General features: G+C 34.6%; 1 protein-coding gene across 1 annotated transcript in view; it reads right to left on the bottom strand.

Annotated features, from left to right (window-relative positions):
* Positions 1–10,175: 10,175 nt before the first annotated feature.
* The window catches only part of LPL (lipoprotein lipase), a 28,015-nt gene continuing 21,201 nt past the window's right edge, over positions 10,176–16,989 (bottom strand). The window contains exons 8-10 of the mRNA XM_074287447.1: positions 16,685–16,867; positions 15,218–15,322; positions 10,176–12,292 (exon numbers count right to left, since the gene is read on the bottom strand). Of these exons, the coding sequence (XP_074143548.1) occupies position 12,292; positions 15,218–15,322; positions 16,685–16,867 (289 nt within the window). The 3' untranslated portion in view covers positions 10,176–12,291. The remainder of the gene's footprint in view (positions 12,293–15,217; positions 15,323–16,684; positions 16,868–16,989) is intronic.

Here is a 16,989-nt window from a genome sequence, read left to right as displayed (position 1 = left end):
GCTGGTTTTATGTTTCCATTAAGGGTAGGTCAATGCTAACATTCTAGCCAGAAGAATTTAAGTTAGATGCTAATATTAAACAATGAGAATTGTTGTTGTTCAGTTATTTTCAGTGGTGTTTCACCTGTAGTGACCTAATTTGAATTTGGGTTTTCGGATTTTTGTTTTGTTTGTTTGTTTTGTTTTTTATTTTGCAAAGATACTGGAGTGGTTTGGTATTTCCTTTTCCAGTATGACAGATGAGCAAACTGAAGCAAATTTGGTGAAGTGACTTGATTTACCCAGAGCCACACAACTAGTAAATGTTTGAGGTCAAATTTGAACTCAGGTCTGACATTCTATCTGTTGCACCACTTGTCTGCCCTCCTTCCCTAAACCAGTAAAATACTGTCCTAATTATGGTGGTTAAGTGATTACATATTTATTTAAGAATAGCCTTTATCAACAGGATTCCATAAGAAAGCAAGGAATTGTGATTTCATTCTTTTCCTCTATTTGTCAAAAGTTTCCCCTCCCCCCAATTTTGCAACATGGCTTTTGAAACAACTCATTTGAAAATGATGGAGTGAAGGCAGGAATTCATTCACTTCTCCCCAAACTGCTTCAAATTCCTTTAAATAATGGCTCTAAACAAATCCTTAGAGGATCAGAACATTCAAAAAGAATATTTTCTAGCCTAAGGCAACTTAGAAACTCAGCAGAAAAGGTATGTGACGCCAGGATGAGCGGATAATCCTGATGCACGCCAGTGCAGTCTCAGCCCCAGTGCCAGCAATGTAAGACTGTTGCTGTAGCACACTAGAAATTACAGCTACAATGAGGTGGGGACACTCCTAACAATTCCAGGACAGAAATTGTGGTCAGATTCCTAGAAGGATCAATGAAAATAGTGGCACAAAACCTTTAAAGCTTGGGACAGAGCACCCTTCACCTTGGAAACAGAGCCCTACTTTCACAAAAAATTTAAAAGCCAAGTAATAGGCTATGAAAATGAACTGGCAACAGAAAAAGCTTCTGACTATAGAAAGTTACTATGGAGACCAAGGAAGATCAAAACACACTTTCAGAAACAGATGAAAAAGTCAAAGCTCCTACATGCAAAGCTTCCAAGAAAAATAAGAATTGGGCCCAGACTATGGAAGAGCTCAAAAGGGATTTTTAGTAAGAGAGATAAAGAAAAATTAGGGAAAAAATTGAGAACAGTGCAAAAGGAAATGTAAAAAGTTAATGAGGAGAAATGTGTCTTAAAAAGCAAAATTGGCCAAATAAAAAAAAGAAAGTACAAAAACTCACTGAGGAAAATAATTCCTTAAAAATTAGAATTGAGCAAATTAAAGCTTATGACTTTATAGGAAATCAAGATGCAATAAAACAAAACCAAAAAAGTGAACTATCTCATTGGAAAAACAACTAACCTGAAAAATAGATTAAGGAGTGATAATTTAAGAATTGTTGATCTACCTGAAAGTCAAGATAAAAAAAAAAGAGAGAGAGAGAGAGAGAGCCTGGACATCACCTTTCAAGAAATGATCAAGGAAAACTATCTTGATATTTTAGAACCAGAGAATGAAATAGAAATTGAAAGAATCTACCCATTACTTCCTGAAAGAGATCCCAAGATGAAAACTCCCAGAAATATTACAGCAAAATTCCAGAACAGACAAGTCAAGCATCCAGAAAGAAACAAGTCAAGTATAGTGGAGCCACAGTCTGGATAATGCAAGATTTATCAGCTTCTACATTAAAAAAGCCGGAGGGTTTGGATATGATATTTCATAGAACTCTGGAGCTAGGAATATGAATAAGAATCATTTATCCAGCAAAACTGAGTATAATCTTTCAGGGAAAAAAGTGGAAATTCAATTAAACAGAAAATTTCCATGCATTAGAACTGAATGGAAAATTTGATTTTCAAACACAGGACTCAGAATAAGCATAAGGGAGTAATTAGGAAAGTGATATCAAAGGGGACTTAATAAGGCTTATCTGTTTACATTCTACATGAGAGGATGATACTTGTAACTTATTAGAACTTGCTCATTATTATGGCAGTTAGAAGGAGTATATACAGACAGAAGGCACAAGTGTGAATTGAATATGAAGGGATAGTATCTTTTTTTTTTAATGAAATTAAGAGGCAAGAGAGGAATGTACCAGGAGAAAGGGAAAAGGATTGGAATGATGTAAATTATTTGCCATAAAAAGAGGCAAGAAAATGCTTTTACAATGGAGGGAAGGAGAAGGAGGAAAGAATGAGTGAATGAACCTTACTCTCCTCGGAATTGGCTCAAGGGGAAATAACATATACACTCAATATAGGAGGATGGAATGTAGGAAGCAGGGAGGATGATAAAAGAGAGAGCATATTAGGTGATGGAGTGGCCAGTAACAAAACATTTTTGAGAACAGATGATAGGGTGAAAGAAGAAAAGAAATAGAGTAAATGGAAGGAAATATAGTTAGTAATAGTAATTGTAAAAATAATTTTGAAGCAAGTTTCTCTGATAAATCCTCATTTCTCAAATGTAGAAGGAACCAAATTAAAGTTATAAAAAAATAAGAGCCATGCCTCAATTGATAAAAATATGATCTATGCTCAAGGGGCTATAAATTCATTCATATTCTTTGACCAAACAATATTACCACTTGACACAAATACTAAAAGAATTTTTTTTTAAAAGGAAAAGGACCTATATGTACAAAAATATTTATAGCAGCTCTTTTCAGGGCATAAAATTGGAGGTTTAGGAAATGCCCTTCAAATGGGAAATGCTGACTAAATTGAGGTTTATGATTAAAATGGAATGTTATTGTTTTATGGGATATGATGAGCAGGATGCTCTCGGAAAAAAAAACATGGAAAGCTCTCTATAAACTCAAGAAAAGTGAAATGTACTGTATACAAAGTAATAACAGTGTTCTGGGATGATTAACTATAAATGACTTTGCTATTCTCATCAGTACAATGATCCATGACTACTCTGAAGGATTTATGATGAAAAAATTCTATCCATAGCTAGAGAAGGAATTGATTGTGTTTGAATTCAGATTGAAGAATTTTCTCTCTCTCTCTCTCTTTCTCTCTCTCTCTTTCTTTCTCTCTCTCTCTCTCTCTCTAATTTTTCTTGACCTTTTCTGTTAGTTTTTTAAAGAGGAAGATTTATATTTTCTTTCACAATATGGCTTTTATAGAAATCTTTTGCATAACTTCACAGGTGGTTTCTTAATGGAGACTGAGGGTGGGGATAAGGGAAAGAATCTGGAACTCAAAAATTTTGAAAACAAATTAAAACTTTAAAAAGTTTTAAGTGTAACTGGGGAAAATATCGAATTAATAAATTACAAAAAAAGAAACAACTTTCTTCTGGGTGAGGGTGGTAACATTTTCTGGATATCTTAAAAACAAACTTTTTATGCAATTGAATTCATGGACTATCTGTTCTATATCATTTCAGTAGTTAATATGGTCCATTGAGTTACTTGTTAAAAATTAGTTTAAAATATGGGATTGTTTTCATGGCAACATAAATGCCAATATTATAGGTAAGAAAATCAGTTATATAGATTGTATCTGGGGAAGCAGAGAGTGATTGATATTGATACATTGCACAATACTCTTCCTTTGTAGTCATTCTTGTTTCTGGATTCTTCCTCAATGCATCCCCCTTACCCTCTCATGTTATCAGCAAAGCAATCTTGTCAGTTCTACTACCACAATATTTACCTTTTGCATGTCTTACATCTGTTCCTTCTCTTCATTTGCACAACTTCTACCCCGGGTCTGTTTGCCATCACCTTTTCTGATGAAATGTTGAATCTTCTAGTTGTTCTATCTCCACAAAGTTACATACCTAAAGGACAATGTGTAATGTTCGGGCTAGCTTTCTGGAGGATCTGGGGACCAACCTTGATCTTAGTGCAGAAATGCAGGAGGCAGGAGAGCCACCAGGAAGATGGCCAAAGATAGAAGATCTCTCTTCCAGTCCTTCTTAACCCTTGTATATCATTGTAATTTACATCATAACAGCATATTTAATATGTGTAAACTAGAGAACCATTACATCACCATACTAAGTACTAAGTATACTTGTAAACTACAGAAGCATTATCTCATTAATTCTACTGTTAACACCTTGTTTCAAGATATACTTCTCCATGGAGGAGCCACAATAAGGATTACCCAGGATCTAGCAGCGTCCACATTAAAGGATCAAAGGGCCTGGAATATGATATTCCGAAAAGCTAAGGAACTTGGTATGCAGCCAAAAATAACTTACCCAACAAAAATGAGCATCTTTTTCCAGGGAAGAAGATTGACATTCAACAAAATAAGTGAATTCCATCTATTCTTGATGAAAAAACTGGATCTACAGAGAAATGCAAATTAAGACAACTCTGAGATACCACTACACACCTGTCATATTGGCTAAGATGACAGGAACAAATAATGATGAATGTTGGAGGGGATGTGGGAAAACTGGGACACTGATACATTGTTGGCGGAGTTGTGAAAGAATCCAGCCATTCTGGAGAGCAATTTGGAACTATGCCCAAAAAGTTGTCAAACTGTGCATACCCTTTGACCCAGCATTGCTGTTATTGGGATTATATCCCAAAGAAATACTAAAGAACGGAAAGGGACCTGTATGTGCCAAAATGTTTGTAGCAGCTCTTTTTGTTGTAGCTAGAAACTGGAAGATGAATGGATGTCCATCAATTGGAGAATGGTTGGGTAAATTGTGGTATATGAAGGTTATGGAATATTATTGCTCTGTAAGAAATGACCAGCAGGAGGAATACAGAGAGGCTTGGAGAGACTTAAATCAACTGTTGCTGAGTGAAATGAGCAGAACCAGAAGATCACTATACACTTCAACAACAATACTGTATGAGGATGTATTCTGATGGAAGTGGAAATCTTCAACATAAAGAAGATCCAACTCACTTCCAGTTGATCAATGATGGACAGAAATAACTACACCCAGAGAATTAACACTGGGAAGCGAATGTAAATTGTTAGCACTACTGTCTATCTACCCAGGTTACTTATACCTTCCGAAGCTAATAATTAATGTGCAACAAGAAAATGGTATTTACACACATATATTGTATCTAGGTTATATTGTAACACATGTAAAATGTATGGGATTACCTGCCATCGGGGGGAGGGAGTGGAGGGAGGGAGGGGATAATTTGGAAAAATGAATAAAAAAAATAAAAAAAGAAAAAAAGAAAAAACTGGATCTAAACAAAAAGTTTGATCTCCAAATATAGACCTCAAGAGCAACCTAAAAAGATAAAAAGAAATCTTGAAAACTATATTTCTGCCATAAAGCTATAAAAAGAACACATGTATAATTTGTTCTAGAAATTAGAGGTAGAAAGGAAATTGTACCAGAAAAAGGATAAAGGGGTAGTATAACTTATTACATCTGAGAGAAAGAATCGAGGGGGATGAACATAGTGTGTATCATATTTTCATTAGAATTGGCTTAAAGAGAAAAATATAGACATTTGATTTATGGTGACACTCCTTCCACTTCACTGAAAAGTGGGAGGGGAAAAGTGAAAAGGGAAGGAGTAAGCTAAGGGGAAGGGAATACAGAAATTGTGAGGAAAGGGGGTAAAATAGGGGAAGGAACTCTAAGGTGGTCAAGAGATACTAAAAAGGAAGGGCTGTGAAAAGCAAGTGGTGCTCACAAATTTAATATTGGGGAGAGGGGTAAGAGAAGGAAAGGAGAAAAGCATAAGCAGGATTAACAAGATGGCAAGTAATACAGAATTAGTAAATTTAACCATAAATGTGTGGGGTAAACTCCCCCATAAAGAGGAAGTGGTTAACAGATTGGATTAAAAGCCAGAATCCTACAATATGTTGTTTACAGGAAACACACCTGAAGCAGGTGATACATAAAGAATAAAGGTAAAAGGTTGGAGCAGAATCTACTATGCTTCAGGTGAAGCTATTTTGCTATAGTTATTGATTATTTTGTCTTGTGAACATAACCTATTCCACTGATCAACTAATCTATTTCTTAGCCAATACAAAATGCTTAGCAATCTAGTGTTTAACAAACCCAAAGATCCCAACTTTTGGGATAAGAATTCATTATTTGACAAAAACTGCTGGGAAAACTGGAAATTAGTGTGGCAGAAACTAGGCATGGACCCACACTTAACACCACATACAAAGATAAGATCAAAATGGATCCATGATTTAGGCATAAAGAATGAGATCATAAATAAATCAGAAGAATATAGGATAGTTTACCTCTCAGACTTGTGGATGAGGAAGGAATTCATGACCAAAGACGAACATTATTATCATTATGGATCTCAAAATAAAAAAAAATTGATTATATCAAATTAAAAAGCTTTTGTACAAACAAAACTAATGCAAATAAGAAATGAAGTAATAGGGAAAACATTTTTACAGTCAAAGGTTCTGATAACGACCTTATTTCCAAAATATATAGAGAACTGTTTCTAATTTATAAGAAATCAAGCCATTCTCCAATTGAAAAATGGTCAAAGGATATGAACAGATAATTTTCAGATGATGAAATTAAAACTATTTCCATTCAGATGAAAGACCGTTCCAAATCACTATTGATCAGAGAAATGCAAATTAAGACAACTCTGAGATACCACTACACACCTGTCAGATTGGCTAAGATGACAGGAAAAAATAATGATGAATGTTGGAGGGGATGTGGGAAAATTGGGACATTGATGCATTGTTGGTGGAGTTGTGAACGAATCCAACCATTTTGGAGAGCAATCGGGAATTATGCCCAAAAAGTTATCAAACTGTGCATACCTTTTGATCCAGCAGTGCTACCACTGGGCTTATATCCCAAAGATATCTTAAAGATGGGAAAGGGACCTGTATGTGCCAAAATGTTTGTGGCAGCCCTTTTTGTAGTGGCTAGAAACCGGGAAATGAATGGATGTCCATCAATTGGAGAATGGTTGGGTAAATTGTGGTACATGAATGTTATGGAATATTATTCTGTAAGAAATGATTAGCAGGATGAATACAAAGAGGCTTGGAGAGACTTACATGAACTGATGCTGAGTGAAATGAATAGAACCAGGAGATCATTATACACTTTAACAACAGTACTGTATGAGGATTGATGGACATGGATATCTTCAACAAAGAGAAGATTTAATTCAGTTCCAATTGATCAATGATGGACAGAATCAGCTACACCCAGAGAAGGAATACTGGGAAATGAGTATAAACTGTTTGTATTTTTGTTTTTCTTTCCAGGTTATTTTTACCTTCTGAATCCAATTCTTCTTATGCAACAAGAAATTCGGTTCTGCACACATATATTGTATGTAGGATATACTATAACACATCTAATATGTATAAGATTGCCTGCCATCTAGGGGAAGGGGTGGAGGGAAGGAAGGGAAAAATTGAAAGAGAGTGAGTGCAAGGGATAATGTTGTAAAAAATTACCATGCAATGTACTGTCAAAAAAAGTTATAATTATAAAATTAATATATATGTATATTATAAATAAAAAAGGAAGGAAAAAAAGATATACTTCTTCTGAGTTCTGGCCCTCTACAACAATGTTGCTCCCCTGCTCAGAAATTTTCTTTTTTTAAATTAAATTAAATTTTTTTATTTTATTATTATTTTTTAATTTTATAATTATAAATTTTTTGACAGTATATATGCATGAGTAATTTTTTTATAACATTATCCCTTGTATTAATTTTTCCAAATTTTCCCCTCCCTCACTCTACTCCCTCCCCTAGATGACAGGCAATCCCATACATTTTACATGTGTTACAGTATAACCTAGATACAATATATGTGTGTAAATCCAATTTTCTTGTTGCACGTTAAGTATTGGATTCCGAAAGTATAAGCAACCTGGGTAGATAGACAGTAGTGCTAACAATTTACATTCACTTTCCAGTGTTCCTTCTCTGGGTGTAGTTGTTTCTGACCATCATTGATCAACTGGAAGTGAGTTGGATCTTCTTTATGTTGAAGATATCCACTTCCATCAGAATACGTCTTCATACAGCATTGTTGTTGAAGTGTACAGCGATCTTCTGGTTCTGTTCATTTCACTCAGCATCAGTTCAAGCAAGTCTCTCCAAACCTCTCTGAAATCATCCTGCTGGCCATTTCTTACAGAGCAATAATATTCCATAACCTTCATATACCATAATTTACCCAACCATCTTTAGTATTTCTTTGGGATATAAGCCCAATAGCAGAAATGCTGGATCAAAGAGTGTGCACAGTTTGATTACTTTTGGGGTATAGGTCCAAATTGCTCTCCAGAATGACCGGATTCTTTCACAGGTCCACCAACAATGTTTTAGTGTCCCAGTTTTCCCACATCCCTTCCAACATTCATCATTATTTGTTCCTGTCATCTTAGCCAATCTGACAGGTGTGTAGTGGTATCTCAGAGTTGTCTTAATTTGCATTTATCTGATCAGTAGTGATTTGGAATACTTTCATATGAGTGGATATAATTTCAATTTCATCATCTGAGAATTATCTGTTCATATCCTTTGACCATTTATCCATTGGAGAATGGTTTGATTTCCTATAAATTAGGGTCAGTTCTCTATATATTTTGGAAATGAGACCTTTATCAGAACCTTTAACTGTAAAAATATTTTCCCAATTTGTTACTTCCCTTCTAATCTTGTTTGCATTAGTTTTGTTTGTAATCTTTTTAGTTTGATGTAATCAAAATCTTCTATTTTGTGATCGATAATGATCTCTAGTTCTTCTCTGGTCATAAATTCCTTCCTCCTCCACAGGTCTGAGAGGTAGACTATTCTCTGTTCCTCTAATCTATGTTCTCATTCTTAATGCCTAAATCTTGGACCCATTTTGATCTTATCTTGGTATATGGTGTTAAGTGTGGATCCATATCTAATTTCTGCCATCTGCTCAGAAATTGTCAATGGCTCCCTATTACCTGTGTAGTAAAAGACATAATCCTAAGCATGGGATTTAGAGTAGAACATGTGAGTTGACAGGTAACAGGGAATTGTTGGGTGATAATACTCTTTCAGTGTAGATTGACTTGTTCTCTGCAATTTCCGTTTTTGAATTACCTAGAAGCTATCTGCAATATGGTTCTTGCTTCAAAATCTTCTCCTCTAGTTCTGTTTCATATGAGTTCTCTTCAAGCACTCACTCAGTATTGGATGGATTTGCTACATAACCTTTCATCTCTCTGACTTTATACAAACAGGTGGTCTCTCATGTTTGAAATGCAAATCCTGCCTACCTCTGACTTGTAGCATTCCTAGATGCCTTCCAAGTGCAGCTTAAGCACCTTCTTCCATTACTGACTTCCCCAATTGCTCATACTCTCTCCTCATTGAAATTACTTGTTAGTTATTTAATTGTGTGTTTGTTGTGTACCTTAGTAGAATATAAGCTTCTCAAAGGTTGGAACTTCTTCGTTTCTGTGATTTCCCGGCACCTTCTATATAATGTTTTGTGTATTATTTTAGTTCAGTTGTTCAGTCATATCTGACTCTATGACTCCATGGACCATACTGTCCGTGGAGTTTTCTTGACTAAGACACTAGAGTGCTTTGCCATTTCTTTCTCCAGTGGATTCAGGCAAATGGGGTTAAATGACTTGCACAGGATCACACAGGTAATAAGTGTCTAAGGCTGGATTTGAACTTGAATCTTCTTGATTCCAGGTCCAGCATTCTATCCTCTAAGCCATCTTACTGCTTCTGCCTTACACATAGTAGGTACTAAATAAATTTTTACTGAATTGACTGTCTACTTAGTTCCATAAGGTCCACCATGCCAGAAATTTCTTTTCTGAGCTTGTATTTCTTTTATTTCAGAGGAACAGTATACCAATTTAAAAAAAAATAAAAAAATAAAAACACTTTTTTTTTTTTTTTTTTTTTACATAAATGAAAAAAAGGCTGGGCTTGGATTCCATGGTAGCTTAAAGGTGTTTCTAAGTAGTTTTAAAGAGCATATATTGGAGAAGGCTTTGTGCTGGTATCACTGTGGTAGGTTTTCGTAAACTATTTTGTAATATATGTGAGAACAGAGAAGGTACTAGGTAAATGTGGTTGAGTGGAAGCAATTCCAGGAATCAGTGAATTCCCCTCTGGAATGGAATTAAGGCAAATAATGAATTACACCATAGTAGAGTTTTGACCATTTTTATTAAAAGCAGGTTTTACTTTTTTCACAGAATTAAGAAGGTCTTTTTTTTAATGAAAAGCTCAGTCTACTGCATTATTTCATAAGGCTAAATTTGCTTCAGTGAAACAATATCACTATTAAAAAGTATTTACAAAGTTAGCACCTCATGTATATAAATGCAGATAGCCTTGACACTCTGTCAATATATACAAACTACCTTTACACACACACACTTTCACGCATACATACACACACACACATGCACACATGCACACAAACACATGCACATATATTTACAGCTAATAAATAACATTTAAAGCCAAATTATATCTTGCATGTATAGACATTCTTAGAAGCTGGAGTTCTAGATGCTGTATACCAGTTAACTATAGGTTCTAACTTAAATTTATTTGTTTTTGCTTAAAAAAAATAAACTTCCCTCCAATTAATCAGTTAGTGGTGAAGGGGAATGCCAGCAGCAAATCACCCTGCTCTCTTATTTGTAGAGAATTCATCCCAAACCAATTCTTAACAATTTTAGCCTTAACCTACATTATTATTGAGGCCTGACTATGTTTCTGAGTAGAGACATAGACTCTATAGCCTTCAGAAGTGTCTCCATTCTAAGACATTCTGCATGTCACTTTTTTAAAACCTGCTATCCCATAAGCATAGTAAACACAAACTCTTAAGAGAAGGTCTATCTAGGTTCCAGGGAGAGGTTCACAGGATGAATCCTCCAGCAATAATTTCAATCTTTGATCCTTCTCTCTTATTGTAACACAAAAGTCTTTTTGAAAAAAAAAAGATATCTAATTTACAAATAACTTTATTAAATCTCTGCTGATGATTTGAAAACCTTTAGTGGTATTTGTAGTTGGTTATAGTGATACAGAAACATCATACAGAGCATTTTTCCTTTTTTTTTTTAAGAGCACTTTTTAATGTTTCTACTTATTGTAATTAGAAACAAACAATTTAGGGGAAATGAATTTTCAGAGACTTGTGTGAGGGCAGACCATAGAGACAATTTGGGATCCATCATCAGAACCAAGGAACACAGAGTGACTCATCTTTATTAAAGTTCTTATTTATTTCCAAAACACTGTTTGAGATGTGCTTGATTCAATCCATTTTTGGAAAGTGACTCTTATTTAATGCTTTCTACTCAGCCTCAAAATAAACAAAATCATCACATTCTGAAAATGTTTCACTTTTGTAAAAAAAAAAAAAAAACCAACAATAATACAATTAATTTGCCACCTTCCTTTTTCACTCAAATTCTAAGTGACATCAGAGGCTTTATGGGCTGTTTTAAAAAATGATTCACTTTATGGTCTAATGCTAAAATACAAAACTTGTTCAAATATATTTTTTATGGAGATGCATGTATATTTATGTGCGTGCACACACACATACATATATATATTCAAGATAAAGTAGATAACTCAGTAAATAATGAACTAATCAGACTTTTTGAGATGTCTTTTGAGTGTAGTATGAAGATGGATATCTGAGTTTTCATAAGTTTAGTGCTCTGTTAATTAACATTCTTAAGTCATTCTCTCTCAATGTTCACTTAGTCTTGGTTGTCTCATGAGCCAGATCCCTTCAAGAGTCTTTCAAAGAGGGAAGGGAGACTTTAGTCAGGCAAACAGGTGGGTCTGAACTGGTTGTGAGCAAACCACAAGAAACCGTTGGTTCTATTCCATGCAAATGTTAGAAATCTGCAAAATATATCACATGAGAAAATAGACTAGTACCATAGGGTGTAATTCATATTTGATCTCAGTGTGTCCAGATTTCATGCCTTTCCACAATATGGGTTGTCTTTTCAGCCAAGGTCAAGTGTTATTTGACCATTGTATTTTCTCAAATTAAACATATTGGCTTTGGTTTTAGGGATGGATTTTTTTGATGTTCTGAGACTGTCTTCTCTAATAACTAACAAGGAAAAAAGAGCTAATGATAATAATACAGCTGGCATCATAAATACTTGGATGAATCCATTTCCAAACACCCAAAGCATTAGGACTTAGTTTAAAATCCCACTTTCTTCACTTGCTTCATTCCTTGCAGAATAAGTGCAATTCTTCTTCCTTCAGGTTAATGGAGTTTCTGAAAAACAAAAGAAGGGGGAACTTAGAGCCATATTGAGTAGCAGAACCATAAATTTACAATGGGATAGTGAAAAGAGAGGATATAATCCAATCTTTTCATTTTAAAAACAAAAATTGAAGCCTAGAGATGGAGAGTTTAAGGCTACCCAAGTAATAACCTGTTTGATATTCCATTCAGGAAATATTTATTAAGTGCGATACATGAAAGACAGTGTGGAGTAATGGATTCAAAGATATTTCCTTTCAAGGTTTATTCTTGCTACGTCCCTTTCACACATCCCTGCCAAACTGATCTGCTGTCTATTCATTATCTATTCAATACATCATCACATTTCTATCTCTATGTTTTTACAAAGATGGTCCCTCATGTCCAGAGTGTTCTCTCTTCTCCCTACTGACTCTTAGAGTCCCTTACTTCTTTCAATGCAAGCTGTGATGCTATCCATTCCTATCCATGCCTAGCCAAAATACTTTGTGCATAGCAAGTCCTTGATAAATGAACTGAAGGGAGAAGACTACAATTAATGAGTGATTAGTCCAGAGCACAGAAAATAAAACAAAAAAAGGGCTTAAAATCCTTCAATAAAGTTCTTACTATCTTAGAGAAAAACATCCTAATAATTATACAAAATTTAGGCAACACTTAATATTTTTATATATGGATTAATGGTTAGTGTTTAATTCTCTGAGCTAGAAGATAAGACTTGTGGTGAGTCTATGATGAGATGGGGGTCAGTTTGTAGACAACCAGAAACTTAAAATACAAGATAATTTTATTTAGGCTTTCTGGGGAGAATTCAATTACTTCTAGTTCAAGTTTAGCTATATTGGTGGAGGTGTCTTGAATGTATCTAAAGCACAATGATCTAGAAACAAGAGTGATGCAATGGCCTCAGCAAGGCAATTCCTGATACTCTGTAAATAACTAGAAAATAGCATCATTTCACTTTTAGATTTAGTTAGATTATTACAGAAAATTTCACTTGATCTAATCATTTCTGCAAAGACACTAGTTTTCAGAAAATTAAGGAACCTGGCTAAGGTTATATAGTAATAATCTAAAGCAGATAGATACAATGTAAATAAAGCATGCTGGCTCTGGTGTCAACCACAATTCAAATCCCAGCTCTTTCAGTTATTACTTATGTAATCTGGGAAAAGTCATGCAAATTCTCTGAGTCTTAATTTCCTCATTTGTTAAATGAGAGGGTTTTAGACTAAATGTTCTGTCAGGTTTATCTCTATGATTTTTTGATCTACATACATATGATTTCAGTTGAAAGTAGAATTCAGATTTCCTGATTCCAAAACCTACTGGCTCATTCTGATATACAGTATAGCCTTTTCAACTAACATTTATTCACCATTATTTGTTTTTCTTCAATCACCTACAGATGTCTACTCTTATATTCAATTCTTGAGAGAAAAATATAAATGTGTGCATTGTGATTCATTTAAAGAAACTTACAGATGGGTGCATCTTTCTACAAATGACAAGTGGCTGATAAGTTTGAAGAATGATCTAGGACTGTTTAAAAGCAAACATCAAGTTACCTTTGACCTGTGATAAGTAGAATAAACAAGACAATGAACCCATTACCTTTGTTGAGTGAATGAATAAATCAATCAATGATATAGTATCAGTGACACATTCCCACTTTGAAGAAGAATGTAATTTATCTATTCAATTCAACAAGTTCATTGGCATTGCTATCAATCCATATTAATATAAGCTCTTTGACTCATATGATCTCATTAAAAGATAAATATGTCTATACGCAAATGGGGTAATCAAAACAATATATTTAACTTGTATACATTCTCTATATAAATGTAGAAAGAGAAGGAAATCAGGTGAATAGTGATCATTTTAGGGAAGGGCTATTATTTCCAATTGTGAGGGGATTGGTTTATGTCACATTTTCTATATTACCCCCTTATATCTCTGCTAAGAGTGTTAGAGCTAGCTCATATTGGCTTGTGTAGGTTAATTGTTAAGTTTTTAGCATGAGCATCTGTATATCAGAAATTGAAAAACCCTACAAATTAGGGCTTGATTTATTTTGTTGTTGATAATGATTACTGACTAGACTTAATAAAGTGATGGGGAAAATGTTAATAATTCAGACTAAACTTAAAAGTGTGTGGACTATATTTCCCCATTTAACAGTACATCTCTACCTGTGATCCATAAGATTAAAAAACTGGTAGGAGAATATGTAGGAAAAAGAAAATAGCCTCTGTCAGGAATTAAATAACATTGTTAGGAAAGGTGACACATTTGATCTATATTTTAAATGAAAAGTTCTTTCTGGAAAGATTCTATTGATGTAGATTGTATTAAGGATAAATAAGAGAAAAGCCAAAAAATTAATTTGAAATGGAACGAAAAGAGAAAACAAAGAACTTTCTATGGTTCCATGCTACTACTTGCACAATCTTTGGATATTCAGGAGAAGGGGTTCCAGGGTTATTCTTCTGTTTCTTGCATTAGGATTTGGGGAAAAAGCATCAAGTTTGATACTGCTAGTGATCTATGGTGCTGTGGAACTTTTTAACATGTTATTGAACTGGGACTAGGGTATTCCTAAGGTACCTTGAAACTGGTAAGGTAAAAGACATTAGTATTTTTTCTTAAAGACATCTATGAAAATGGTCCTAGAGAAGGATGATAGAACAAGAAAGAAAAGAAAGGGTGGAGTATAGCAGAGAAGGAAATGCTAAATATTCATAAGAATTTTTAGAACATCAGCAAATTAACAAACTACTGTCACCACTGAAAAGCTACGGTGTCTTTGAGAGTTCTAATGAAGAGAGAATTTCAGAAGGAGACTTGGTCAGAAATATGGGCATTGTTAGACAAAACTCCTTACAGATTATAAAACGTAAGGAAATTCTCAGTGATATATTTTGTGGAACTTACCAGACAGCCTTTTTGCTTAGAGGTTTGTCATAGCATTTCACAAATACCACAGGTTCTTTTCCTTTCTTCAGATGGGAGATTTTATCTCTAGAACAGAAGACTACCCTATGAAAGAAAAAGGAGATGAGGATATGTTATGAGACTCCCATCAATTCTATACAATGAAATAAATCAAAAACAGCCAAATCAGTTTCTGCAAACATTGCAACAATCAACAATCATGTAAACCTAAATCTTTTCCTCCCTTTATTGGAGTTTAATGCTTCTACTGATATTTAATGTGGCATGAACTGAGGGCCTCTCATTATCTTGATTGAGAATTGGGTTTCAGTCCTATATGAGAAACATTCTGGCTTGAGCAAGTAACTTTTAATTGTTTTCTTCCTGGTCACCACCTCCTGGATTCTCTGACTTCCTTCAAGTCCCAAATAAAACTCTACCTTCTACAAGAAGCCTCTCCTAAGCTTTCTTAATTCTAATGTGTTTCCTCTGTTGATTATTTACAAATTTATCCTGTGCATTTCTTTTTTTGTATATAATCATTTGCATGATGTCTCTTCCATTAAACCATGTGCTATCTGACATTAATACCTAGAATGTAGTAGGCATTTAATAAGTGTTTGTTAACTGACTTAAAAGCTCTGCAATCCACAAATTACAGAATGGGTATTGATTCATATTGGTAAAGGGAATTTTATCATCAGAAGTTCTCTCCTCTAAAGAAATCACAGATGTGAATTAAAAAAAAAACACAAACATTAAAATCTTACCACAAGTTTATGTGAAACTGAAATTGCTAGACATAATTATGCTACTCTAAAGTTTCCAAAAAGCTTTATGGAAAATTTTTTGCTAATTAGATGAAATCTTGTAAAAGATTTAGCTTCTACTCTAGCCATTCCAGATATAGGGGGACCTCATTGAATTCCACCTTTTCTAGGCAGAGTGTCTACAAGGAACCATATCACAGAAAAAGCAGGGAATTAGAGCTTCTGGATTTCTAACTCCAGTCTCCTGTTGATTTAATGTACCAAACTCATGCTGTGGAATCTGGCAGTATTCTCCCTTTCCCAGCATATTTGTGAAGGAATTGTTATGAGAAAGATTTCTAATGAAAATGGCTCCATTTAGAGCAATGCTAAATGCCTGCGTTCTAAGACCATAGAGAAAAAGCCAGGAGAATTTTTAGGAGTCTCACCCAGCTCCCTCATTTTGCAGATGAAGCATGGAAGTCTAGAAAGTCTAGATGACTTGCCTAAGATGACATGGCCAATGGATCTCAAAGCCAGAATTCAAAAGCAGGTCCCTTGACCATTAAGTTACTGTCCCAGGTCACCTTCAGGGCCAACTGCCTGTCTACCTAGAATGAATGCAAATTATGGAGTAGCTAATCCTTAACCCCCTTCCCTTTCCTACTAAAGTTAAAGGGAGCCCTAAATGAAGTCAGATAAGAGTAAATTTAGTTACTTTTTCTGAGTTTCTCCTGCTTTGACTCTGATTTTCTGGATGCCAAAGCCAGTGCTGCTCCACCAGTCAGACCAGCTGAAGAAAGAATCGCTTTTCCACTGCAGTTTCACCATGAGCAGCTCGCCAATATCTATCTCCGTGTAAATCAGGAAGGAGTAAGTCTGGTTGGTGGACATTTCAGGCCTGAGTAAAAATAATAAATGTCTATTACTATATTATTACATTATTGCAAAGATAAGAAATATATTTAAAGTAACAAAAAAGTTTCTAGTTATTGAAACAAGTACTTTGTATAAGCAGGAGGA

Source organism: Sminthopsis crassicaudata, chromosome 2, assembly GCF_048593235.1.
Source record: "Sminthopsis crassicaudata isolate SCR6 chromosome 2, ASM4859323v1, whole genome shotgun sequence".
In the NCBI taxonomy this organism is placed as follows: Eukaryota; Metazoa; Chordata; class Mammalia; order Dasyuromorphia; family Dasyuridae; genus Sminthopsis; species Sminthopsis crassicaudata.
This window is presented reverse-complemented; position numbering and strand designations above follow the sequence as displayed.